We start from the raw sequence: 25,067 nt of genomic DNA on the forward strand, positions 1-25,067 counted from the left end.
CCCTCTCGAGGGACAGGGGACCTCAATGCCGCCTCTGCGCGGGGAATGAGGGATGGAGGTGCTGCGGGTTGGGGCGACCTGAGAGGAAGCTCCGGGGGCGATCCCCAGCCCCGCGGGGGCGGCCGTGTCCTGCAGCCCTACCCAAGGAGCTGCCTCCCGCCTGGGCTGGGCCGGGGAGCGGGGCCGGGCAGGTGCTTGTTGTCCCCGGCGGGAAGATGGAGGCGGCGGGCGGGGAGCGGTGATCGCCGCGGGCTGCGCCGTGAGTCTCGGCGGGGCGAGGAGGGGAAGGGACGGGAAGCGGCTGCGGGTCCCGGCGCGGCCCCGCCGCGGGGAGCGGGACGGGCGGCGGGCGCCGCGGGCAGGGGAGGGTGGGAGCGGGTTTTGGGAGGTGGGGTTTGGAAACCTCTTCCACAGGCTGCCGCTTGCGATGACCCCGGGGGGAAGGAGGAGGCAGCAGGGGGGGATCGGCTCAGTGAATGAATGGGCGGCAGCGGCGGCGGCGGCTCGTCTGCTCAATGGCTGCTGGGCTGATACGCGCCAGCCCCGCAGCCGGTGCCTCCCTCGCCCTCCCGTATTTTGTCTCAGGCTCGCCTCGCTCGGGGCTCCCCAGACATGTTCAACCAGCAGCAGTTCCAGCAGCAGCTGCTGCAGCTCCAGCACCTCCTCCAGCAGCAGCAGCAGCACCATCCCCACCCTCCGGCGCAGCAGGGAGGCCGGTAAGCGCCGCTACGCGAGGCCGGGGATCCGGGGCCTGTCCCGGGGGACCGCTCTCCTCCGCCTCCCCGCGCTCCGTCTCTCCTCGCCGCGGCGGGGCTGGTGCGGGGCTGCCCTCCCCTGGTGGGGAAGGCGACAAAGGGAGGCGGGCGAGGGTTGGGGGGCGCGGGCCTCGATCGGGGCACAGCCTGGAGGCACCGAGGGGCCCGGGGCGGTCGGAGGGAGGGCGGCGGCCCCTGTGGGGTCTTGCCGCGTCCCCTCAGCGCTCCGGGGATCCCTGTCCGCCGTCCGGGGCTGCGGTCCCCGAGAGCCCGTGGGTGACCCTGGCAGCCCGTGTAGGAGCGGGGGGGGTGGGTGGATGCTCCGAGCCGAGCGTCGCCCCTCAGGGCGGGCAGGGCAGCCGGGGCTCAGGGAAAACGCCTTCTCCTGCAGAAACACAGCAGAGCCACCCTCAGCAGACACGAGCGCTTTATTGTTTTATTGTTGAACTTAAATTGTCTATTTATTTGCATTCTCTGCCTGGGTCTCCTGGTCTGGGTGCGATGATTGAACTTATTTCTGCAGTGGCACCTGCGCTTAGGCTGTGGCTGAGCATGGTGGGGCAGGGAGGGGATGGAGAAAATCATGTTTTGTTTGTGAAAGGAGAAAGAACATTTGCCAGAAAATAACCACGGTTTTCCTAAAAAATGCCAGATGTAAAACAACTTGGAAATGATCAGTTGTTCCCGATGAGCTGAGATTTGTAGAACCGACACAAATTCTCCGAAATGATGCATTTATTTGCAGTTACTGTTATCTTTAAAACCTTATTCTTTGCACATTCAAAGCAGTGGGATGTGAATTTAGGAAGAAAGTTAATTCGTTATTTAAGAAATTATTGTATTACTTTATCCTTATAAGGCATTTGTCTCTGTGGTGAGCGTGGGAAATTTTCTGTTTTACTAGAAATATGAACCTGCAAATCTTTTTACCATTTTTATATGTTTTATACTATAAAAAAAGCTGCACTTAAAATGCCAGTAAGGGGTTGGCTGCTAGTTAGCACGGCTGCATCTTACACCTTTAAAAGTATGATTTTTGTGGTATAAATATCTCGGCTCAGAGACTGGAACAATCTAGAGCAGCAAATGTGAAGATGAGCTGCTGTGAATTCTGTTAAAGGGGTTGGGTTTTTTGTCAGGGTGGATATTTCCATCCGTGTTTGTACCTCTCTTCAGCTCTGACAGATTTAGCTGTGTCAGCAGCGTGTATAGAGGTGGGCCTGACCTTGCAATCGCCTGAAGAAGTGCCTGCCAGTTTCCTCAGACTTTTCTCTCACGTCTGCTCCACCCTCCTTAGAACTGGAGAGTTCTTCTCTGCTGCTTCTTCCTCCTCGTGTTTTAAATATGAAGGCCGTGCTTTATTTTTCCATCTGGTTCTTGCAGTTAGGGGGCACCATTGACAGTTCTGACCTGTCTGGCTCTGTGTGGGAGGTGTTGATTTTGGGAAAATGAGCTCTAAGCTACTGCGAAAACTCCTTGGTTTTTAGAACTTTTTTGTTGTCGTGTTAAATGTAGCTGCTGATCTAGATCACTCATTTCTCCTGATGGGTGCTGCATAATTCTGTAGAACCGCAGTCAGCTCCTGGGCTTTTTTTATGCTGCTTGGGAGGCTCTATGTGGGATTGGTGCTAAAGAGTTGTCTCTGACCTCAAATTCTTTGATAGACAATCTGTCAGCTTTGGAAATTCCAGGAGAGTGGGGGAAAGAGGATACAGTGCCAGTGCATGGTGTCTTTTCATGCACGTATATCAGCATTTCAGCCGTTTGCTCCCCTGTTTTATGCTTGCTAGATGCCTGGAATGGAAGGGTAGAGTTTTTATTGGGTTCTCACGATTGATGCCTTTTTTTCCAGAGGTTTGCCGCCACCGCAGCAGCAACAGATGCTGAGCTTACGGGCAACAAATCAGCCGTCGCTGCTCAATGCCAATCCTATGCTTCAGCGGGCCTTACTCATGCAGCAGATGCAAGGTACTGTCGTTATGGGAAACGCTTACTTACTGGAGTTATTTAATCATCCTCTTGGACTGAAACCATACCATGGCTATTTCCTGCTGAACCAGTGTAGTTCTTGTACTTGTCAGTTCTGTTTGTTGTCTTATTCCCCCCCCCCTTTAAATTAGTCCGTAGTTCTCAGAACAGAGGTTCTCCAGTTGTTGAAAATCACATGTGCCCAACTGTTCACAACTGGGAATTAGCACTAGGAGGTGTCAAGTTAGATACTAAATACATGCCTTCCCATTTAGGCTTGATGGAGCAAGTATTTTTTTCATCGATACATTTAGATAAAATATGGAGATTTTGATTATTTGTTTGTCTTTCTTGGTTACAAGGTTAATGCCATTTATTTAATTATCTGTTAAATACACACTAACCTTGTTTGCAGTAGATTCTTGTCTTTGTCCAAACTTAGTGCAGTACAAACAAATACAGTATATTGAGGTAGAAGATGGTTTGGGTGTCAATTGTATTGTGAAATTTTGATTCCCTGAAACGACTGTAATATCTGTGGTGGGTAATACCTCTGTCTTTCCATTACTGTCATTCCAAAGGATTTTCCTTTTGTTTTTGTGTTTTCAAAACAAATTCATGAAACTGCCTTAATAATAGCATTACTAATGTAAAGATAATAGGAATAAAGGTATGTTTTTATTTTTTCTCATGTCTTAACCTGACAGTTCTTTTCAACACAGAAAATCAGTACCTGGGATAGTTTTCAAGTGCCTAGTCTAGATTAATGCCTGCAATTTCTACCTTGCCTGTGAATCATGCCCAGATGTGAGGACAAAAGATTTATTCTGCATGTCGTTAACTCTCCTTTTGTTCTCTCTTGTCCATTTAACGAGAGGGCTCTCTAGTGACTCCAGTGGCTCTCCACGGATCTCTCTCAGGTTGAAGGGAAAGTGACAGTGAGAAAGGACAAGTCATGCTGTGAAGATGAGTGTACATATGTGGTTGTCAGGAAAAATTGTGACTCCAGCCTTCAGTCAGCCATGCTCCTTCTAGATACATTTGCAGTCAGCTGACGTTTTTCCCTGGATCTTTTACTGAGAAGTTGTATTTAAATAGTGTGCCAAGGACCTGGGGCTAATTAGAGAGAGCAGGATAAGATATGGTAATGAGCACTTTACATGCACTTTGTCTTAGTGTTGCTCCTCTTCACCTCTCCATGGAGTTGTGACTTCTCTCAATAACCCACCTCAGCTAGCCACAGGTAACATGGAATATGGTTGCCAGTGTCCAGTGTGGCCCTGTTTAGTGGTATGAATTTTTTGGCCATTCAGGTTTGGGTTACATGTAAGAATATCTGATGCTGTGCCACTTCTGTCCCTGGGAAGCATCAGCATAAATAATTCATTGGCCGTGTGTGGCTTCAGCAGTGGGAATAGGAAAAGATAAATACTTCAAATTAAAACAGATGTGTGGTTCTTTAAAGGTATCAAACCAAGAGCAGAAGATGACTTCTTGTGTTAAATCTTTTTTTTTTTTTTTTTGTAAATATAGCTATGCCCTTTTACAGTAAGGGATTATATATGGGAAGTAATAATAGATTAGATTGCTTTTGAAGACAAACATAGGGTGTATTTCCTATTGTGTTGCAGGCTTTTAACACTGTAGCTTGGTTTTTCAGATGTTGGGTGCCTGTTTCCAAACTTTGCTGCCCTGTTTTGACAGCTGCTAAAAGGCTGGAGTGTGCACTAATTCAAGTGAGAGAGAAAAAATGGCAATTTAAGTCCAGGTTCCCTGAATGATGAATGGTTTCTGAGGGTATAGCTGAGGCATCTGGGCCCCTCCATTCCCTCCCTCCTGAAATGGGGTGACAAGGACTGTCTTCAGAAGAAATTTTTGAGACTTGATTAATAGTCTGTGGAACTGTTCAGAAAGCCGAGCATTATAATTGGAAATGGCAGAGTCTCAAGTGTCAGAGTTGAGGTTGACATGTTGAGCTTGCATGACAACCAGGTGGCGGAGAGGACTGTGGGATATTTTTTAAAAAACTTCGGTGTTGTTTTAAATGAAATGCTGTTACTGGCTTGTGTTAATGAGCTCCATGCTATGGTTTGGGTAGTCAGCTGCACGAATGTGGGGTGAATTTTCCTTTTTTTACAGAGAGTTTTTGTAAAACAAGAGCTTGTTTGTTGCAAACACGAGCGCTAATGTGCTCAGATCAAATAATTGCTCTAATGATCTTTGCCTGGAGTGACAATTATAATTAAATAGCCTGATCCATAGTAATGGTTGCTATCACATCAAATCATTCTGTGTGCTGAAGAGGGTAGAGCACAGAGCACCTATACAGTGCCCAGAAAAGGACAGGGTCGTGTGTGGTGGAACCCTTCCCCTCTACCTGCTGCTTGTTCAGGTGGAAGATTTTCTTTCCCCTTTGTACAGCACAGGGTGGTGAAATGCTGTGTTTGCATCTCTAGGAAACCTGCGTGGATTTAATATGACAGCGCCAGCACTGCAGCAGTTCTTCCCTCAGGCTACAAGACATTCCCTCCTGGGACCACCACCTGTCGGGGTCTCCTTAAAGCCAACTAGGCTGGGCTTCCCCAGCCTCCCGTTCCAGCGGCAGAACCGGACCTTCCGCAAGGTGGGATTGTGGTTTCCAACTGCGGGGGAGCTTTGTGCTCCTTTCATACTTGCAGCTCCTGACTGTATAGTAGGTGGAGTACAAAGGAGAAGGGAGAGAGCCTTACAAAGAAAATAATGTTTTGTGCCATGCTGCTGACACAGAAATGCAGAAATCATTCCATCCCAAAGGCTTTTGCATTTATTTACATTTATGATGCAAAGGTTTCTTGCTGCTACTTGCCCAAGAGAGAGAATTCCCCATGATAGAACTGTTTAAACCTAGGATATGAAAGGAGCTTTTAGAAGTATCAGCTTAAAAGTAATTACAACAGAAGAAATCCTGGCTGAGGGCTTTGCTGTTCCAAAGCACTTTGTTGTTCCCAAACAACTTGCTCCTGCTGTGGACACTCTGCCTCTTTGGGCTGTTTTCCCACTTTTTAAGATCAAACTCATATTTCTCCTTGTGGATTTTGTAAAATCTATAATTCTTGTTTTGTAGAAATCTTTCTCACTTTCCATCGTTAAGACCTCTTTTGTATACTGGAAATGTTTATTGGATTGACTGCTAGTTGCCTCCTTTTAGATTAGTTTTGGCATATTTCATCCGATTCTGTCAAAAAGGTGTAGTGGATAAGGTAAACTTGCTCTCTTGGGCTGTCCTCCAGAGTCAGAAGAAGGGGGATTATTTTGGACTATCCTTTTCCCTGCCCATGCACCTCTTGCTAGAGTTCCTCTACCATGACCCTACCCTCTGCAAGCAGCTGGATTTCCTACAGCTGCTGCTTAAAGCACCGGGGATATGTCCTGGCTGCCTGTGGAACTAAAATGCCTTGCTCTCTTTGACCATGTGAACTTGCCTTAGGCAGGGCAGTCCACTGTAAACCCATCTATTCCTTACCATTGTCATGTGCTGGAATTCCTGTTCCTGCCCCACAGTAAAACTCTGGTGCTTTAGGCAGTGTGTGTTAAGGACTAAGAACTGGCAGTGACTCTCTCTGCCCATTGCAGGACTTCCAGAGGGTTCCTGACAGGAAGCGGGAACTAGATCCTGGTTCTTCATCTCAGACACAAGGTGATGAGAAAATGGAAATTGCAGAGGGAATGCAAGCAGGGTCAGAGCAGAACAATTCTTCACCATCCACAGGTAAGGGGGAGCCTGTAGTGAAACAGCTGCCTGCAAATATGATAAACTTCCCTTGACTAGCCCTGCCCTGCAGCAAAACCCGGAGATGATTTTAGGCTTAATCGGCTATGTTTCTCTCTAGTTATAAATATTTAAACTGCTTGTGATAGCCCTCTGCTATGTGCTTCATGTACCACTTTTACCTGAATATTTTTGTGTTTTTTTATGAGCCTGCTCCATTTCTTTTGCATGGAGGCCTCTCAGAAGTCCCTTTGACACTGAGCTCTGTGTAAGATGGGGGGAAAAAGAAAACTGGTCTGAAATTAAAGCTTCCACATTGCCTTACCCATGCTGAAGTCAATATCTCATGCAGCCAAACACATCAAGCAGAACCAGTTACAGTCAGCATGCTAAGGAAAAGATGAGTCGAAAGTCCTGGTGCCAGTTGTCAAAACAGAAACTGCTGGCACTGAATATCTTGATGTCAGATACAACACAGATGTGGGAATGTCATCTCTGACTGAAGAGTGTGTGATTTAAAACTGGAGGCTTTGATGAGGTTGTGACCACGGAATATGCAGCAGTGAAAGCTGTCTTATTAACTGGTTGCTGTCAGGTAGATGTGCCACCTTGGCTTATATTAATGTTCCCATGATCATGGCTCTTGTCACTTAGGTACAGGACTGAGACCAACTTAGCAGATATGAACATATATTTCTTTTTTAGACCAACACCTCACACAGTGACATTGCAATAAAACTCAAATATTTGAGGTCATTATCTAACCTTGTCAGAGCAGCTCATAAATTCAGAATAAGCAAGTATTTCGTATTATTTGCTCTAACAGAGCCTCATTGGCATTTGCCATTCAGATATGGAGTATGCTCAAGGTGGCATGGTCTGTTTTGGTAAGGAAATCTCCTTCTGTGTTCCTGCAGAGCCAAGAACTCCAACCGAGTCTGTGTTGAACACTGAGCCTGCAGCAAAAAGACTGAAGAGGTATTTATTGAATGGGGTATTGAGATAGTTACTGAGTTTAGAATTATTATCTAATTTTATTTTCTGATAATTAGGGCTGTATATGCTATTGGCCTGATGTCTAGCATGTAAGAGGTATTTCAGATGCTTGTGAACAGTTCAGAAAATCTTGTGGTGCTTGATGAGATGGGTGTTGTGGGGTCTCTGCAAGGGGGGTTCCAATTATGAGAATGAAAAATGAGAGATGCAGCTCATCTAAATGTGCAACAAAGCTGAGTTTTATCATGTCTTGTAAGAAGCATAGAGGTTCTTTTCTATTCTGGTGTATTTCTCCAAGTTTCTTCCCTAAATGTCAAAAAAGTGAAATGAGCAGAAAGGGAAAGCCTTGGAATATGTTAGGTTACAGTAGGTGTATGAGAGGGAGAAATGATGAAGAGAATCAATGCTCCCTAGTATCCAAGCCTGTATCCATGAGCGTTGAGTCCTGTATCCCTTCTGCAAAGGTTGCCTTGCCAGTATCTCTGTCTGTTGGGTAAAAATAGACAAAGGCAATCCTATTATCCCCCAGGGATGCACGGCAGGCTGGCCTTGGCAGGCCCATCCCGGCTGTTCCGGCCTCCCGAGGGTGCGGCATGGACAGGCAGGGCTGCATTGCCATCTAGTGGGAAGGCACCTTGCGGAGTTCCCGGTGCCATCTGCACCGGGCTGCTCCTCTTCCAGAACTGTCACCCTTGGCTGGTGTGGAGGGAGAAGAGGAGGGAGTGAATACAGATTTCTGTAGGCACTGACTTGAGAATTCTCCAGCATATGTTAACGACGATGAGTCAGGACTCCTGGGTCCTCTTACCTTCCCTGTTAGGCATTCACCGCCTGCTCTTGGATAAGTTTCCTCACCTCGCTGTTTCCCATCTGTAGATTACAGATTAATGGATAGCTTTAGGGGGAATATTCCAGGATTACATGGTCAAGGTAATATCTGAACATCAAAGTAAAACATTAAAGGGTGATAAATATTGTGTGCTCAGGGACCATCATGAGTTATGGACTCTGATTAGCAAGGAAGTGAATAAATTCAATTAAAGCTAGGTTGAATACATGTGAGTGTATGCTTTGTTAATCTGTTTGCCAAAGCTAATTTAATTTTAATTACATTAATATTTAGCAGGGTATTAATCAAAGTCCTGTTACATGCGCTGAAAACAAGAATCAAGTCTAAGGAATGACAGCTCTTGCTGCAGCAAGCCAGCTATTAGGAAAATTCTTTCCTAAGCTGCAGTTAGGGACTGCCAGATTTGATGCATATATTATGGCTGGTATTTACCTAGAATAGATTATTCCTTAGCTTTTTTTTGAAGTGTTTGTAGTATCTTCCAATGAACAGATGATGGATCTGTGAGAAAAATAGTTTACTGTTCTCATACTGCCCTTCACAGATGTCAAGGGCATTCCCCCCCATCTATGTCATAAACTTGTATTTCATGCTTCATTGTTCCATTTCCCTTTAGCCAGGAATACCAGCCTCCTTCTTCATTTCAGGTTTTTCCCACTTCTGCCTTTGCTCCTATGTACCATCTGTACACCTGGAACAACATCCTCATTCCAGTGCAGAAAGCACTCATCATCTTCAAATCCTCCTTGAACACCCACTTCTAGCATGGCATGACAAGTATCCACAGAATACCATTACCTCTTTAAATCATGCTCGTGGTGGCTTTTGCTCCCTTAGATTGCTCCTTAGGTTTGCAGTTCAGGCTGCAAACCCTCGCCCTGAGTGTTGGCACCATCTGTGTGTGGTACTGTTAGCATTGAGCCTGCTGGCAGCACCTGACAAATAATGGTAATGCCAGTCACTCTTGTTTAATTCGTGTTTGCAGTGCCCAAACCCTGCTGCATATTTATAGCCGTGTAACCCAGTTCCATTATCACTTATCAATCTGATAAATTATGCGGTGTGTGTGTGTTTGGATAACGGGATGCGGTACCTGCGCTATCGGCTGTCCTGCTTGTGCAGAAGGTGCTGCTCCCTCTTGGCAGAAGGACACCAGCAGGTGGGAATTTGAGCCGCCCTCAGAGCAGACAGTCAAGCCATGGTGGAAAGTTAGTTCTGGCAGAAAAATAGAGGATGGAGAAAGAGACTGCAGAGAACACTTTGCGCCCTCTGGAAGTCAGACATTTATTCTCAACAGTCCCCTCAGGAGTGCTTTTCTTCTTAGCAGATCACCAAAACCAAAGAAAACAAAGCAAGGCACTTCTGATTTGCATCTTGTAGGGTTTCACTTCCCCCACAAGCAGAGCTGTAAGGACTCTGAAATAAAACACGACTGGTATGAATAGAACAGGCAGATATGGTGAAATCCCTGTAGAGGCACCATGGAGAACTCCTTCAGTTCTGACAGGTCTCTTCTCTCATGCACCGAGCAGCCAGGAGCACTGTCCAGGTGATGCAATTTCCCTACAGATCACCAGTCATGACAGTCACGATAGGAGAGAGCTCTCAGAGCTCTTATTGGGAATATTTATTTTATGAACTTAACTCCCTTCAGGCTTCTTGCAAGAGGGCAGCTAACCAAAAAATCAGTTGTAACCTTCTTGTCCGGATTATTTGGCTCCTGAATCCATTCTAGAACACCTGCTCTACATAATTTTTATTTATTTCTGCCAAATTCTTGCCTGAAATACCACTTCCAGTAGCTTATTGGGAGTTTAGTGGAGAGTGTGGTAGGTTAGACCCCAGCCTGTGCCTTTGTGTGCCTTTTGAAACTCTGTAACATGGGAATTAAGGTACTCTTCTGTATATCCTTGAAGTGTGACTGGGGAGTCTGCATTAGAGGACGCCACAGACGGCAAGAAAGCAGGAGTCTCGTGCACCCATGTCCAAGCTGATGGTGAGTTGCTAAACCCTGTGATTTCAACTTCTAGGGCACTCCTTGCTGGAACTGCACCTGTAGGTCCCGTGGGTCTACAGAAACATTCTTCCCCCAGTTGTATAGGAGAGGAAAGGGGGATAAAATTTAGGAACCAAATCCAAACTTTGTCCCCTAATATCTGTTACCTGGCAGAGGCAAATGATTGGATGTTTCCATCTTTATTAAGGATAAGGAGAAAGGTTTGTGAACTGGCTTATGGCCAACAGTGCTGTGAGGAAAGCTCCCTGACTTCAGTCACCTGCTGCTTTGTTTTTCCTGTCATTGCTGTTTTGATTTAAGGCTGCTAAAAGGGCTCTCCCTTCTTAGGTACAGACAATGCCAAGGAGCACACAGCTGAAGATCTCTCCAGAGAGAGGAAATTCTCTGAGGAACCGAAGGCTCCTGAGGTGAGCAGACACCGCTCCGTGCAGGGGTGGTGCAGAACATACAACCTCCCCCTCCATCCTGGAGAAGCCCGTTGCCACTGGGAACCAGCTGGCACCCACGTCTGGAGCTCTGTCTCCTGCTGTAAGCTGTTGTCCCTGGCAATAAGGCATAATATGTCTGCAATTAGTGCGCAGTCTGCTCTGACTTGCTGCTTTTGTACCTCTGCTGGCCTGTTCCTTACCTACTGCTGCCTATGGATGGGGTGTTCGTTAAGACTTTTTGTATTCAGCTGGAAAGATGGAAAGCTGCATTGAAAGAGTTACTTAAAACTCTGTGTATGGAGGGCCATAGCTAAATACATCTTTCATACTGCTAAAGAGCAAGTGTAAAAACATTCAGGTGGTGTTAAAAGATGCAACCTGAGAGTCTTTTGCATTAAATATGTGGCCCCCATGCTAGATGTTAAATCACAACCTTAGGCTGTGTAAAGCTGTGAGCAGACAAAGATTTAGCCTTAGGTGTGAATCAGACTTAACAGTCTTCCGTAATTGGAGATATTTATTGACGTGATCAAATGTATCATCCTGCCTGTGTCTGAGTTCCTGACTCCATCAGGTGTTGTGCTGAGTAGGCTTTAGTTTTGCTGTGGAGAAACATGAGCTAATTGTGTCCCTTAGCAACAGCTGTTTGTGGCTCCAGTCCCCAGAGACTGGATCATAGAGTGGCTGCAGAGGCTGCAGAAGCAACCATCTGTGTTAATGGGGCTGGTGCTATGACACAGGGATTGCAGATTTAGCAGCTTTGGGAGGAGTGTGTGTGAGAGTCCTTCTGATCAGCCTCCTGTGGGTTCAAGCTTAAGTGCATTTTCCTAAAGGGTAAAGAGCTTAGGTGACATACAAAAAGCAGGTGTAATTTTTGGAGTCTTCTGCTGAGGGATTGAACTTAATGTTGGCTCCTTCTTTTTGCAGGTGTTGAGCTCTGGAGGTTCACTGAAAGTGACTATTCAGCAGAGCAGTGAGAGCAGAGCTATCAGTACAACAGCTCTGAAGCCAGGGCACTGGGCCTGTGATGTGGGCACAGCTGATCCCAACCCGGAATCAGTCCTTAAATTCTACTGTTACATCTGCAAGACCAATTGCTGCAGTCAGCAGGTAAAAATTCTCAGGTCTGACTGGGATCCAGGTGGTCAAGAGATGGGAATTAGATGGCTGGCTTAGCAAGAGTTCATGCTTTAGGAACAAGGAACATAAGAAATGATGACAAGTATGCAGATAAAATAAACCTTTCCTGAGAGCTGGCAAGCAACCTGCTAGAGAGAGAATGTGGGTGGATTCACAGGCAGCCATGCTCTTAAGCTTTTATATTTCATTGTTAAACAGCAGTCAAAAGAAAGGAAAGCATAGCTCGTACCTATTATTTTCTATGTTTTGGATACATTTAAAAGCATTTTTCTCCTAACTGCTCTTTCAGAATTTCCAATCCCACATGGCTGGAATTCAGCATCAGCAGCGACTTGGGGAGATTCAGCACATGAGCAATGTTTGTTTTGTTTCACTACTGCCCATGGTGAAACAGCAGAAGGTGCTAGCAGGAAAAGATGGGTAAGTGTTGGTCTGCAGTAGAAAATTCAATCTGAATGTGGCTCTACATGGGTTCTAATTTTTTTCACTGCACCAGGGTACCTCTCAGTTTTAGGTACGGTACAAACTCCCTCTCGTTTCAATGGCCTTAATCTCCTTCGGGCAACTTTCTGTCTTGCTGAGGGATACCAAAGTTGACTCTGGCCTGTGTAGTTTTTAATACAGTAGGTTAAGTAGGAGACCTGTTTTATCTGGTGGATTTCTGTCAGCACAAGCTAAAGCAACCTATAAGTGGGTGAGAAGGAGACAAGATAAATCTGAGTCTGTAAAGATAGGGATTGTGAAGAAAACAATGCCAGGGACTGATTGCTAACTTCAGTATTCCATGGAGAATGAAAAAGGTGTGACTTACAGCTCTATCTGTTGTCACTTCAGAGAGACCCAGCAGCGGTGGTGTAACACATGTCAGGTGCATTTCACAGGGGACCTCATCAAACATCGCAGGACCCAGGAACACAAGGTAACAGCCATAGTGTGGACTTCATTTTGCACTGACCTTTTGTCTGGGGATTAAATGGAAGTGTGTAGCATCTCCTGCTCCCCAAGCAGCAAAGGAAAAATGACTGAAGTGGAGGGTTTTACATAAAGTTCTGCCAGTAACTCCCTCCCTAGGGGCACTGCAGTGCTACCTCCTGCCTCTGGCGTTGTTGGAGCTGCCAGTTGTCATGATATGTCAGTATGGCCTGAGGCACCTCTAGTGTGTAATTCTTGATTTTTCTTAAGAAATGTGGCTTATCATACTTACCTAATCGATTGAATGAAGGAATTGGTGGGCAACCTCTTTAAGCTAAACTTCAGGCAGGCCAGCATATTAATTGACTTTTAGGGAAGAAGTGCCAGAACACCTGTTATGAGACACACTTATTTTTGCTCTGCATGTTTTTCATCTTTTTGGTGGATAAGAGTTAGGGAGTCCTTTCTGATAGACTATTTTCTTTGTGGTTTCCCAGGATGCAGGGCTGACTTTGTTTCAGGATTCATCTGCATTCCTCCAAAGCAGTGCCTGTTGTGACTTACAGAATTGTCCCTCTTTCCTTAGCTGGCCAAACGCTCGCTTCGTCCTTTCTGCACTGTCTGCAGCCGCCACTTCAAAACCCCTCGCAAGTTCGTGGAGCATATGAAGTCCCCTGAGCACAAACAGAAAGCCAAAGAGGTAATACTGCCTGGGTGGAGAGCTGTGCAGGTCTGCAAGCAGCTACACTGTAGAGCAGGATAATTTTCTGCTTCCTTGACTACTGCAGGGCTGAAAGGAAGGTGTGCAGGTCTTTGAAATGTGTTTTATTTTCATTTTTTGCTGAACTTCAGTTGTTAGCACTGAAAAGTTGAGTGGAAAAGGGAGAAGGTGTTGGATGTGTCTAGAAGTAAGAAAGCTTTATGCCCCTCTTGCAATCCCTTCTGCGCATCACATACAATCTGTCCTGAATCTGGGCTCTTCCTTGGTTTAATGGCAAGTGCAAAGTTGATCTGATCTTTCTTTTCTGTACCTTACAGGTTAGGCTAGGAGAAAAGGAGTTGGGGAGCCCAGAAGATTCAGAGGAGCTGATCACTGTGGATGCTGTTGGCTGTTTTGAAGATGATGATGAGGAAGAGGAGGAGGAGGAGGGAGGAGCCGGTGAGGAGGAAGACCGTGACGTAGTGCTGATGGAGAATGAGGATTCTGCTGCCAAGCAGGTATGCTGTGCAAAAGAAGAAGGAATGACCTATCTGAGAATCTGCTGTAGGATCCTCGGACTTAGTTGTCTTTTCTGGTTGAGCTCAGGCTTTCAAGAGTCTGCTCAACCTTGCACAGCAGTAGGGTGGGACTCTAGGGTTCTTCCAGAGCACAGGGTGATGCAGAAGAGAATCAGGCACTATGTGTGGGATACATGAAGGTATGTCTGCTGTGCTGTACAGCTTCTGCTGTCTTCAGACATTAACCTTGCTGAGGAGCACCAAGTAGTGTTGACACAGTCTCTTTGTACAGCCCAGCAGTAGCTGGGTCTGATAGCAAACGTGGAGAGGTTTACCTTGACAAATACAATCCCAGTAGAGAGCAGTTACCAAGAAGGGGGTACATGGCTAAGCTCCTTCAGGCTTGGAGTGCAAGGGATGATTTTAATGGAGTGGTCTCCTGACATTGGGGTTTGCATCTGCCCCTGACCAGAGGCTGTGCAACTCTGTCTCTGGTATGTGAATCCTCTGTTTTGGTCCCAAGCTCACCAGAAAAATGCAAAAGCCTGGCAATTGTCATAGATACAGTAGGCACTAATGTTCTTTCGGTTTCCAGACTGGGCTGAAGGAAGTGTCTTTGGAGGATTACGAAGGAAGTGAGAAGTATTGTCCAGACACAGCCTATGGTAAGCAAGCAGAGTTAAGCACAAAGGGCCACAGAGCCTTCTCTAGCCACATGCTGTATCTGTAGGAGAGGATGGTCTCTACCTACTGTTACAATGACTTCTTGGGCCATGGTGCTCCAGCGTCTGCATTGGACTGGTGCAGATCCCTGCTACCTGGAGAAGAACCTCTCCTGAGAGCAGGATGTTTCTTTATTACTGTGTGGTAAAACATAAGGATGTGATTGATGTTTGTCAACTGCCTTTTGCTTTGAAGAAGGATGAGAGCCAGATACATTTTTAAGGTAGGACATGGAACAAGCAGGGCAGGAGTACTGAAGAAAGTAGGTAGCAAATGAGGGATGCTCTGGAAAGATGAAGTCGGAAAGCATATTGATTGGAATGCTTTCCAACAGAAATGCAGCTTGCAGAGAGATACTGAGCATCACTGACAGTATCAAACTCTCTGCTAGACCCAAACTGTGCATGTTTCCTCCGCTTCAGAACCCCCACGCTGTACCGAGCAGTTCCTCAGCCGTGCTGCTGGCCTGGTGGGCACTGGTGCCTCCAGATGGCTGTCTGGTCCCCACCCTGTAAGCGACTGACTTCAAACCCCTGATGGCCACTCGTGTTTGAGGAGGGCAGCTCTGCAGAGGCTGTTTTGTGCCCAAGGAGAGCTCTGTTTACACGAATCTTCCATATCGCTGTAACCTTCCACTATCGTGTGGCAGATGGAATAATGATTCATGCTGTGAATGTTCTCTGCGTGTTCCTCTTGCGCGCCTGCTGTCTTCTGCTTGGTTTGATCCCATTACATTAGATCACATGTTCTCTGTAGTTTTCCATTGTATTCTTTTCTCCCTTTTCCCCCCCTTAATGCTCTGTGTAGTTTCTTTGCTCTGGCAGCCAGATTTCTCTCTGAATATCAACCACAGCCATTCCATGGTAAGACGAGATATTCAGCAAGTCATCTTGCAAATCCCTGATTAACAGAAGCAAAGCTTTCCACCTCTCCTTTTTTACCCCCACCCCCCTTCTCTTTTAACATGCTTTCATTATTTGAGTTCCATTCAATGTGATCTGTGATTTCCCTTCCCCTCCCGTTTCGCAGGCCTGGATTTTCTGGTCCCCGTCGCAGGTTACCTCTGCAGGCTGTGTCACAAATTCTACCATAGCGACTCCGCTGCCCGGCTCGCACACTGCAAGTCCCTGATGCATTTTGAGAACTTTCAGGTTAGACCCTTTGGCGATTGCATGGCCTGGCATTTGTTACCCCTTGTGCGTGTCTCTCCAGTGAATCCACCACATTAGCTGTCTTGTCTCCAGCTCATTTCCATCATCCTTGGTGTCCATTATGCCGTAGCTTTCTCCTGGTGTGCTCTGTCTTTGTCTCCCTTGGCCCATGTAGATCTAAAACCAGTAAAATCCTGCTTCCCAGCTACTGCTGCTGTTATCTTTTCGCCTGTTTCTGGCTGGGAATCTTCCTCAGAGTGTCCGCTGTTTGCTGAACCTGTGGAGTCTGTCATTTAGTCTAGGCCTCTTCTCTGTTAGATTACAGGTTGGTCAAGGTGGGTTTGAGCAGGAGAGAGAGGCTGTTCCTTGTAAAGAAAGCTGGTGCATACGCATCTCCAGGTGTGATAGTGCAAGAACAGCTCCTTTAGCCAAAAGTGTGGGTATGATTCATCCAGGAAGAGGCCTGGTAAATCCAGATACCTTAGAAATCTGAAAATTTAACATTACAGACTCTTAATGTGATAGAATCTACAAGCTGGTGAGAGTCCGTTTGTCCCCAGGGTCAGCCTGCAAGAGGAAGTCTGTCTGTCTGTCTGTCTCTGTCTGCTACCCTTTCCTAGAAACTCCTTAGCACAAAGCTCTGCAAACTGATGCTGTTCCTTTGCTTTCCTGGCTCCACCTAAAGAAGCCGTATTGCCCCTTGCTGCTTTTGTATCTAAAGCTTTTCCTACTGGGCTGGCCTGGAATCTGCCTCCATTGTTCTGTCCTTGTTGACTTGCCAGGGGGTGAGGGGCCTGGATTAGAGCTTGTGGAGGGTATACAGGGCTTGCACTGTTTCTGCCCTACCCCGTGACCGCTGCCTGGGCCCTCCTGTATGGGAGAGCACTATTCCCTGTTCTTGGCAAGGAGGGAGGCTCCCACATCGACTTTATCGTCCTCTATCTGCACCCACAATCTACTCCCAAAACCTGCTGTGCTTCCCTACCACCTTTTAAAATAGTGTTTTAAAAAAACCTCAAACACACATACACAGACATACACCCCTAACCCCCAAAACTTCATGGTTTTTTTCTAGTCTTCAGACAGAAGAAACTATTCCCAGTTGGCCATCACTGCCTCCAGGAAGGGGTGGGGTGCTTTAGAATTCTGCCAGCACTCAGAGCAGTGGATTTGGAATGGGAGGAGACCACAGCTGTTCCTTCATGGTTGCTCATCCTCTCCCACTCCTGCAGCTAGTCATTTCAGGAATGAAGGAATTGGCCTTGCTGTTTTCCTGGCTTGTTTTAGATCAGCATAGAGTGAAACTGCAGCAGCAGTCACTTATGTCACTCTTTTGGCCCATTTAGAGCTGAAATCAGATGCTCTTCAAATGCATGCCAGAGTGACCTGGGGAGTTCATGAGAAGAGTCCAGACTTACATATCTGCAGGCAGATAACTATTATTCTTGGCTGCCTGGGTGTCTTGGGGTTGTCACAGTCTGAGTTAAATCACTGCCAGTTGCTGGGCTATTCTCAGCTGAGTTGCTCAGCAGAGGGTTTCAAAGAGAATTGTGTGCTGTTGAGACAATTTACAGCATCACTCTGGACATTAATTTGCATGCCTGTGCCTGCTTAGGGTTGGGTAAAGTATGAGTCGACCGATCCAATTCCAGTGTGGTATGATATTGTTCATATCCCACAATTTGAGGACAGAGGAAGAACAAGCCTGCAGTGATAAACTGAATTACAATGTAAAATTGCCTGTCGGATGTGCTGTAATTCCACATTGCAGACTGATGAAAACCCTTGTGCTTGAAATTGTTTCCTTAAATTGTCAGGTGTAATGCTAGTGCCAATTCAAGGAACCCTTCAGCAGGCAGCTGAAAGGCAGTTGATTGTGAAGGGAACTGCTGGGGGAAATGGTGAACTTCAGTTTGTTCCTTTAGGTCATGCTCTGTCTGGGCATTGAGGACTGGGTTCCTGCTATGTGTTAGCTAGCTACAGAGAGTTGTTTTCCCAAAATCCAGTCTAGAACATGCGTAGTAGCCATTTTAATCTCTTTACAGACCTCTACTGGTTCATCATGATAGTGAGTGCAAATGAGTCATTTTATTGATGATATGCTTACCTTTCTTCTGTGGAAAACCTCAGTGACTTGTAGCAAGATACAATTGATATCGTAGCCTTCCTGTCAACAGTTCCACTGACTGTGCAGATTGTATCAATAGAGTGAAGAAATACTGAGCTTCCAGCTTAAGCCTTGCTTTGGCTGATAAACATTAAATCACACCAGTAGCTGTGCAGAGCCTCACATGCCCAGGGTACGTGTCCTGTCAGTAGTTGAAGCAGGAGCTGTCACTTGCACTGTTACATCTACAGCGTCCTGAGTCTGGCTAAGATTAACAGTTGCCCGATCGTGATTTCTGTCTCAAGAGCCACAGGTCTGCCATGCACTCGCTCAGCATTACGTAATGCGAGAGGGACTTCAGTATTTAATATAACTTTTCCTCACAGGAGCTGACCTTTCTCTGTTGAGAGCCTCAGCAGCCAGGCCAGGAGCTGCTGAGATCACTTGTGCCCCTGCCACTCACCGCTGTTTTTGTACAGGTGTTCCTGGACCAGCTGCTGCTTTGCTGCAGTGACAGGAGCTGAGCTGGGCTTCTCTCTCACGTTGGTTTGTTTGTATTTGCAGAGATACAAGGCAGCAAGGCATCGTGCCACAACTGCCTACTCCGAGGCTCCTTTGCCTTCCCAGGGCTCCAGCTCCCAGTTGCTGGATGATCCAAAACAGCCTCTTGCTACAACAGCACATACCAGCAAGATGAATGATGATCGTGGGATAGATAAGGAGGGCACAGAGCCGTCAGCCCTGCAAGAACAAACTTCAAGGTCTCTGGAGGGTAAGGGTGAGCTGGCCACCTCTCGGCCAGAGGGCAAGAGCCTGGCCAGTGTGACTGACGATGTGTGTGGTATCATGGTTGTAGAAGAAGAAAGTCTACAGGAAGAGAACAAGTCCACTGCCAGTAGTGCCGACTGCCCGTTCTCTGAGGAGAGCCACACCTTAGGGGAGCCACTGGGATGTGAGGAAGAAGCCAGCACAGCCAGGCAGAGGGCAGGCACAGACGACCACCAGGATCCAGGGAGTGGAGGAGGCTTAGGACAGAACGAGGCAGCAGACGCATGCCAGGAGGCAGCAGCAGAGCCCTCCTCCCTCGCCAAAGGTGAGACAGCCGGTCTCACCTCTGCTGGGTGCAGACGCTCTTCCAGGCGCAAACCCAGATAGAGTGGCCTTAAAGGAGAGCCCTTTACATATGAGATTTGCTGGAAATGTTTATTTTCTGAGTCTTTTAATAGAGCAAAACCTTCAACTTTACTGCTGTTTTTATTTTAAGAATAAATAAGCCTGGCTTTAGCGTGTCTCATACAGGATAGTGTTGCTTATTACTTGTGCAGTTGGGATACAGCAGTTGTGTGGAAAGACTGAGGCTTGGATTGTTGAACCTGAAAGAAGATGGTAATGGGATTTCCATAGGGGACAAACTTCATGAAGTGATGGATACAGACTTAAGAATTCTTTGTAGTTCCTCTCATTTCCTTTCCAGAGAAAATGTTTATTATGTCTTGGGAGACTCTGCTGAATTCTGCTTCTCAGAACACTGTCCTTTCTAAGACACACACTGTTGGACAAGCAGTCGTGGACAAGTCCTAAGCTAGGCAAGAACATGCACCTTGGTCCTTTGTTAATACTACAAGGCTTAATCCAATCTGTTCTCATAGTGGAGACTCTCAGGAACAAATTTTGTTTCAAACTGATTTTAATAAAACAGATTTCTTTTAAATAACCTCTTTAACTTTCCAAAAAACTCCTTTAACTCTACATAAGCAGAACAGTAAGACTTGCTTCAAAAGTGCTGGCTGTAGGACATACTGACAAGATCACAAGATACAGACCAGACCTCTCATACCTTGTCAGAATGTACAAGGAGGGCTCTGCTCTCTATTGCTGCTGCTGTGGTGGGGGCTAACCAGGCTGCTCTGCCACTCTCCACCTCAGTCCTTAAGGACAGCTGAAGGACTGGGGCAGCTCCCAGTTACAACAGTCAGAAACATCACCCTGGTAGCTTATTTGCTTGGAATTGAGTGGAAGTGTCCAGTGATCTGGAACAATGTGCCAATATTTTGTACATCACAGTTAATGTGACTAAGGGAGAAGCTGTAGCTTCAAGGCAGCAGCTGGCCTAGGCCCTCCCTCTTTAGGGCTCTCATCAGTTACACTTAGGGACAAGCCTGGAGTCAGGACACCCCCTGCCAACTATGTTTACTGAGGGAAGGGGGTAGAGCCACAATACTCCTTCCTTGGATTTAAGGATAAGAGAGCAGAGAAGGAGGCCCTTTCCACTTTGTGAAGAGGGCCTGTCTGCAAACTACCTGCATGGCCTCAGGTTTCCTACAGCCAGCTTTAATCAAATGTGAGTGCCAGGCTCACGTTGGGGAGCAGAAAAAACCAGCTCTCCTACATCCACCCTTGTGCTTCTGCACCTGTCTCACAGCTAAAGAAAAACAGAACATGGAGATGAATGGCAGCATACAAACACAGAAAGGAGCAACTAACAGACACGAGGCACCTCTGCTATTCAAGTTTTACATTAAATTGGTGACCAGTAACTGTCCCCTAAGCAACACCAGCTGAGAGTGTGTAGCCAGACTCTAGGCAGGAGGCTGGGATCCCTGCACATCAGCTCCCGTGTTCAGCTGCTTGCTCTGCTGCTGGAACTCCAGCCGGGTCTGACGGTTGGACTCCAGCAGTTCCTTCAAGCAGATGTGTAGGTGATCATTCTTCTCCTCCAGGTGATCCAAGCAGGAGTTGATCTGGTCCAGCATGGAGTTTATTGCTGCATATTCTAAAAGCAAGGGAAATGAGAGAGTGAACAATGTAAGTACATTGTCACTGCAGTCAGAGCAGGCAGTGAGAGCTCTGGCAAAACAGCCACAGCATTTTGGCTCTGCCTTACTTGCCCCTGGGTGGGTGAAGTAAAATGCATCTGAATCCTGCGTGTGCTCTGTTCCTTGATCAAGTCAGACCAATGGGAAGCTGGAACACTGGTAACAAGATCTAAGGCAAGGTACCTGGGCAGTCCAAACCCACTGTGGGCACATCTGACAGCCTGAGATCTCACACACAAACAGCCAATCGGGCTGAGTGCTGACTGCAACAGTACCAGATAAATCCCAAAGACAAGTCAGCCTTTTTAGCTGCCTTTGGAATCCTCTTTCCTGATAGTAGGCAGTTTGTCAGCATGTGGCAGTGTTTATTTACTGTGAATTACCTGGATAAGGCTTCCAAGCTGGGATGTGCTGCAGGCCTGGCTGGAGCCAGGCTGCCATAACAGTGCACCCATCATGGCTGTGGCAGGAGGAGGGGATTGACCCCAGAGGTGCTGGTAGTGGCACCATTATTTCCACAGGAAGGTAAGTGTTGGGCACTGAGTTCACCCACAGGACTTTCATGCTCTATTAAGGCTTTGGGTACTTCAGATTAAATATAGACTCACTGCAGATAATCCTGGCAGTTGGTTCTCTAGGTACACTTTCTTATTCACAGCATTGTTTCAAGTGCAGCAGTTTGCCTCAGTACAATGGCATTTCACAGTGGTGTGTGTTAGCACTGTTACTCAGCTGCAGAGTGCTGTGCTACTGCAACAGTTGCTTTTGGATTGCTCCAAGCAATATTCACACAATCCTGAAGAATAACAAAAACCCAAACTGAAAAAACAGACAAGATAAACTGCTGAGGTTCTTTAGGACCCCTGGAGGGGGGGCTGCAGGGGACCCCAGATGGAGCCAGTCCCATGTTCCTTTCTGAAGCTGCACAGCTGGGTGAGTGCAGGGAGGCGAAGGTGGAGCTGTGACCTGTGGGCTGATGATTGTCCCTGCAGGACAGGGAAGGATGCCTGTGTGGGTGGGACAAGCCCTCAGGGGCTGGGGCTGGCTCCTCTCCACCCAGCCCCTCTGAGCCAGCCCAGTGTGATACTCACGGTGCCTGGAACGCTGGGCTGGCTCAGGACACGGAGAGAGGAGGGAGGATGAGGATGTGCTCTGGGCACCCTAGGAGGGTCAGGCTGTGCTGAAATCCCCCAGACCAGCTCTGCCCCTCTCAGCTGCCCCTTTGCCAGGGTGTCCCCAGCACTCCAGGTCCAGGCACTGCTATTTCCAGCAGCTTTAAAAGAACTGTGAATGTTTAAACATTGAAGTCATTTGCATTATTAATAAGCTTAGAAGTTTCATTATGAAAAAATAATTATCCTCCTTTTCTTATAACCACTTTGGAGCCGTTCAGCGTGTTGCAGCCTTTAATTCTTTGAAGACCTGTGTAATGCTGGATTTGAGCTCATTAATAAAAGTTTGGCCTTGCAGGTATACACAGAGGTGGCGTTACAAGCGAAAGCACTGATGATGTTCTTGCATTTAAAAATCAATCCCACAACCACATGCTTTCCAAAAAAGGGGCAGTTATGAGTATTTTTCAAATTATCAGCATTTTTCAAGGTACGTGAGTTACAGCTCTTCAGTCTGATGCACCATATTCCAGTGGAATGGTGAGCAGATCCCAAGCAGACATGTAACTACTTCTGACAAGGAACATTCATCAACTTGGCAAGAAGTCTCTAATCACAGCAGAAGCTTAATTTTCTCAGTGCCTAGAACTTGAAGGTTATATAATTTGTGCAGCTTTGGGAAATGAAAAAAAAACCCATTTAAAAATAAGCTGTAAAAACCTTTTATTTGATTGCAAGCTTGGTGAATTTTTGTGGAAACATAAACCACGTCCCTACTGGAAACACTGAGCAGGCGTATGGCAATTGTAATTAACTCCTCTACATTCTTACAAGAATAGTTAACAAAAATCAGGTTTCCTACTTGAGATGAAGAGGTCCACAGCCTCAGCTCCACTAGACCAGGAAATAATTGCAGCCTTTTATGACCATCTACTGCACACAAAGCCCAGTTAATTACAAGCTGAACAACCCAATTAGTTAGGATGTAGATCCAATTTAGTGACTTTCTCCATCACATCCAATGTGTCTCTAAGCTCTTCAAAAGATGTGAAATGCAAATCACTGTGATGATGCCAAGCAGTGAATGTGCCTGGGGTGTTTCAGGGTATACACGATTGTCCTGTCACTGCAGCTACATCTCAGACACAACTCCTAAAATCACCTGCGTAGGTCACATCTGGAAACTGAATGTTTTGGGAAACAGCAGAACCCAACTCCACTATTTTCAACAGAAGAGTAACAAAGTGCTTACACTGAAAGAATTCCAGTTTTAAGAGTGACCTCTACGTCCACATTAATGCTCTGCTGTTTTCTCACTTTCTCCGTGGGCTGGTTCTAACCGGACACGGCAGTATCAGAAACTTAATACCCAGGCACTGCAGAGATGCCCCAAGGTGGAATTTCCCAAGTTCCCTGCACTAAATTCTCTTTTTCCATGCATGACTACTTCTCCCAGATCTGCTCACGTGATCTGCCCTGTGGTTTCGAAACCTGAACATCCTCTTTCCTGACATCCGCACCCCGCACGCCAGCAAAGGCACAAAATAATTTTTTCACAAGAAAAAAATCCACCCCAGGGCAACACGTAAGAGCTCGATGCCCCATGGCTGGGTGGGAATCAAACCCTGGAGCCCCTCAGTCTCTCTGCCGCGCAGCGAGTGCATCGCTGGCGTCGGGCACCGCTCCCAGCAGAACATCTGGGCACACCTGGGTACACCTGGACACACCTGCACTCCGCCCCCCGCAGCCCAGGGGACCAGGCCAGGCCATCCTGCGCCACGGGATCCCGTCCGAGACGGCGGCCCCGCTCTCCCCCACGCACCTTCCTCCTCGAAGGTGTCCCCGCCGTCGTCGCCGTCGTCGCCGGCGCCGCCGCCCAGCACGTGCGGGTCCCCGTTGGGCCCCGACATCCCGCCGCGCCCGCCCGCGCCTCGGCGCCGCCCGCACGGCGCGCCCGGGCACGCGCGGGGCCTCCAGCCAATGGGAGGGCAGGGCGCCCTGCGCGTCACGCGGGCCGGCTCTGCGGCGAACTCTGTGGTTAGCGCGGAGGGCGCGGGCCGCCGCCGCTCGGGCGGGCGCGGCCCCGCGCTTCGTTCCTCGGGGGTTTTTCCCGAAACGCGTGCCCAGCGCTAGGCTGTGTCCTTGCCCTCCCCAAGTGTCCTCAGGTCCTCCCAGACTCCCCCACTTAGGGGCCGCCATCAGCACTAAGCGCTCCTTTCCCAGCACAAGTGATGCTCCGAATGGATAAATCTGCACCTGTCCGTGCGGGCCATCCCGTCCCAGCGAGGGCTTTGCCACTGAACTCCCAGCTCCAGCCCTGTCACCGGCTCTGCTTCGTCCACTAAGCGGCTTGAACCAGCCTCAGGTCACCTTCACACTCCTCTTCCCTAAACCAACAAGCAGGATTCACTCTGCCCTTCCCTGTCTTTGGCCTGGTATCAGCCACACCTCAGTCACCTTGAGGAAGATCTGGTGTGTGGTGTTTTCATTCCCAGGAGGGAAGTTACTGGGATGAAAATAACCCACAATTAGAGCATTGATTCAAGCAGTGCTCCTGAGATCAAGGACTCTGTTATTAAGTGGGTATTTGGGACAAAGACAAAAGAAAAGGTCATGTCCTCATTTAACATTGCAGCCACCTCTCCTTTCTGTGGGTAATACCTCTGCTGCGCTGCAGTCAGGCTCGTGTTGCACCCCAAATAGGGAAATTGAATATAAATGTCATTAATGGATGTAACCACATGTTAATACAACAGACGATGACTTTCAGTGTGGAGATGTGTATTTGCACCGTGGGTATGTGCTGGTTGGAACCCACAGCTCCACCGGGCACAGAACCACAGAATCCCAGGAGGAGTCAGGTTGTGAGGGGTGACAGCGGCCATCTGATCTCACCTTCCTGTTCAAGCAGGGTCATCCCAGCGCACACGGCACAGGATTGTGTCCAGACAGTTCTGGAATATCCCCAGAGAGGAAGACTGCATACCCTCTCTGGGAAACCTGCTCAATCACTGCAACAGGAAAGTTTTTCCTCATGTTCAGGTGGAACTTTCTGTGCATCACTTCCTGCCCGTTCCTCTTGTTCTATAGCTCGGCACCACGGCCTGATGCTCTCTCTGCCCCCTC

The 25,067-nt window shown here is 47.5% G+C and overlaps 2 protein-coding genes across 5 annotated transcripts; one reads left to right on the forward strand and one right to left on the reverse strand.

Annotated features, from left to right (window-relative positions):
* The first annotated feature begins 5 nt into the window (after window positions 1–5).
* CIZ1 (CDKN1A interacting zinc finger protein 1) lies at window positions 6–19,727 on the forward strand. Of its 4 annotated transcripts, none has more exons than XM_066201048.1 (17): window positions 6–259; window positions 586–716; window positions 2,608–2,723; window positions 5,180–5,346; window positions 6,336–6,471; window positions 7,389–7,449; window positions 10,234–10,313; window positions 10,662–10,741; window positions 11,690–11,872; window positions 12,192–12,322; window positions 12,737–12,821; window positions 13,401–13,514; window positions 13,853–14,032; window positions 14,628–14,697; window positions 15,785–15,906; window positions 18,578–18,774; window positions 18,870–19,013. In XM_066201048.1, the coding sequence occupies exons 2-17, from the start codon at window positions 613–615 to the stop codon at window positions 18,910–18,912; spliced, it is 1,869 nt and encodes a 622-aa protein (XP_066057145.1). In that variant the 5' UTR covers window positions 6–259; window positions 586–612; the 3' UTR covers window positions 18,913–19,013. The 4 variants fall into 4 exon arrangements, with proteins under 4 accessions (XP_066057145.1, XP_066057144.1, XP_066057142.1 ...); XM_066201047.1 differs by having other exon boundaries at window positions 11–259; window positions 18,578–18,785; window positions 18,870–19,727; XM_066201045.1 differs by having other exon boundaries at window positions 13–259; window positions 18,578–19,727.
* On the reverse strand, window positions 19,249–23,887 carry BBLN (bublin coiled coil protein). The gene is made up of 2 exons (XM_066201049.1): window positions 23,764–23,887; window positions 19,249–20,786 (listed from the first exon to the last, which is right to left on the reverse strand). Exons 1-2 carry the CDS (start codon window positions 23,849–23,851, stop codon window positions 20,593–20,595), a joined length of 282 nt encoding a protein of 93 aa, XP_066057146.1. The 5' UTR covers window positions 23,852–23,887; the 3' UTR covers window positions 19,249–20,592.
* Between the last annotated feature and the right edge of the window lie 1,180 nt (window positions 23,888–25,067).

The sequence above is a fragment of the Chamaea fasciata genome, unplaced genomic scaffold (genome assembly GCF_029207755.1).
Source record: "Chamaea fasciata isolate MVZ Bird 193981 ecotype frontalis unplaced genomic scaffold, bChaFas1.0.hap1 SCAF_20, whole genome shotgun sequence".
Classification (NCBI taxonomy): domain Eukaryota; kingdom Metazoa; phylum Chordata; class Aves; order Passeriformes; family Sylviidae; genus Chamaea; species Chamaea fasciata.

Coding starts and splice junctions, on each gene's coding strand:
- BBLN (XM_066201049.1), bottom strand. CDS start 23,851: ATGTCGGGGCCCAACGGGGACCCGCACGTGCTGGGCGGCGGCGCCGGC. Junction 20,787..23,763: donor GGACACCTTCGAGGAGGAAG/GTGCGTGGGGGA, acceptor CCTTGCTTTTAG/AATATGCAGCAATAAACTCC.
- CIZ1 (XM_066201045.1), top strand. CDS start 613: ATGTTCAACCAGCAGCAGTTCCAGCAGCAGCTGCTGCAGCTCCAGCAC. Junction 11,873..12,191: donor CCAATTGCTGCAGTCAGCAG/GTAAAAATTCTC, acceptor CTGCTCTTTCAG/AATTTCCAATCCCACATGGC. Junction 14,698..15,784: donor TTGTCCAGACACAGCCTATG/GTAAGCAAGCAG, acceptor CCCGTTTCGCAG/GCCTGGATTTTCTGGTCCCC.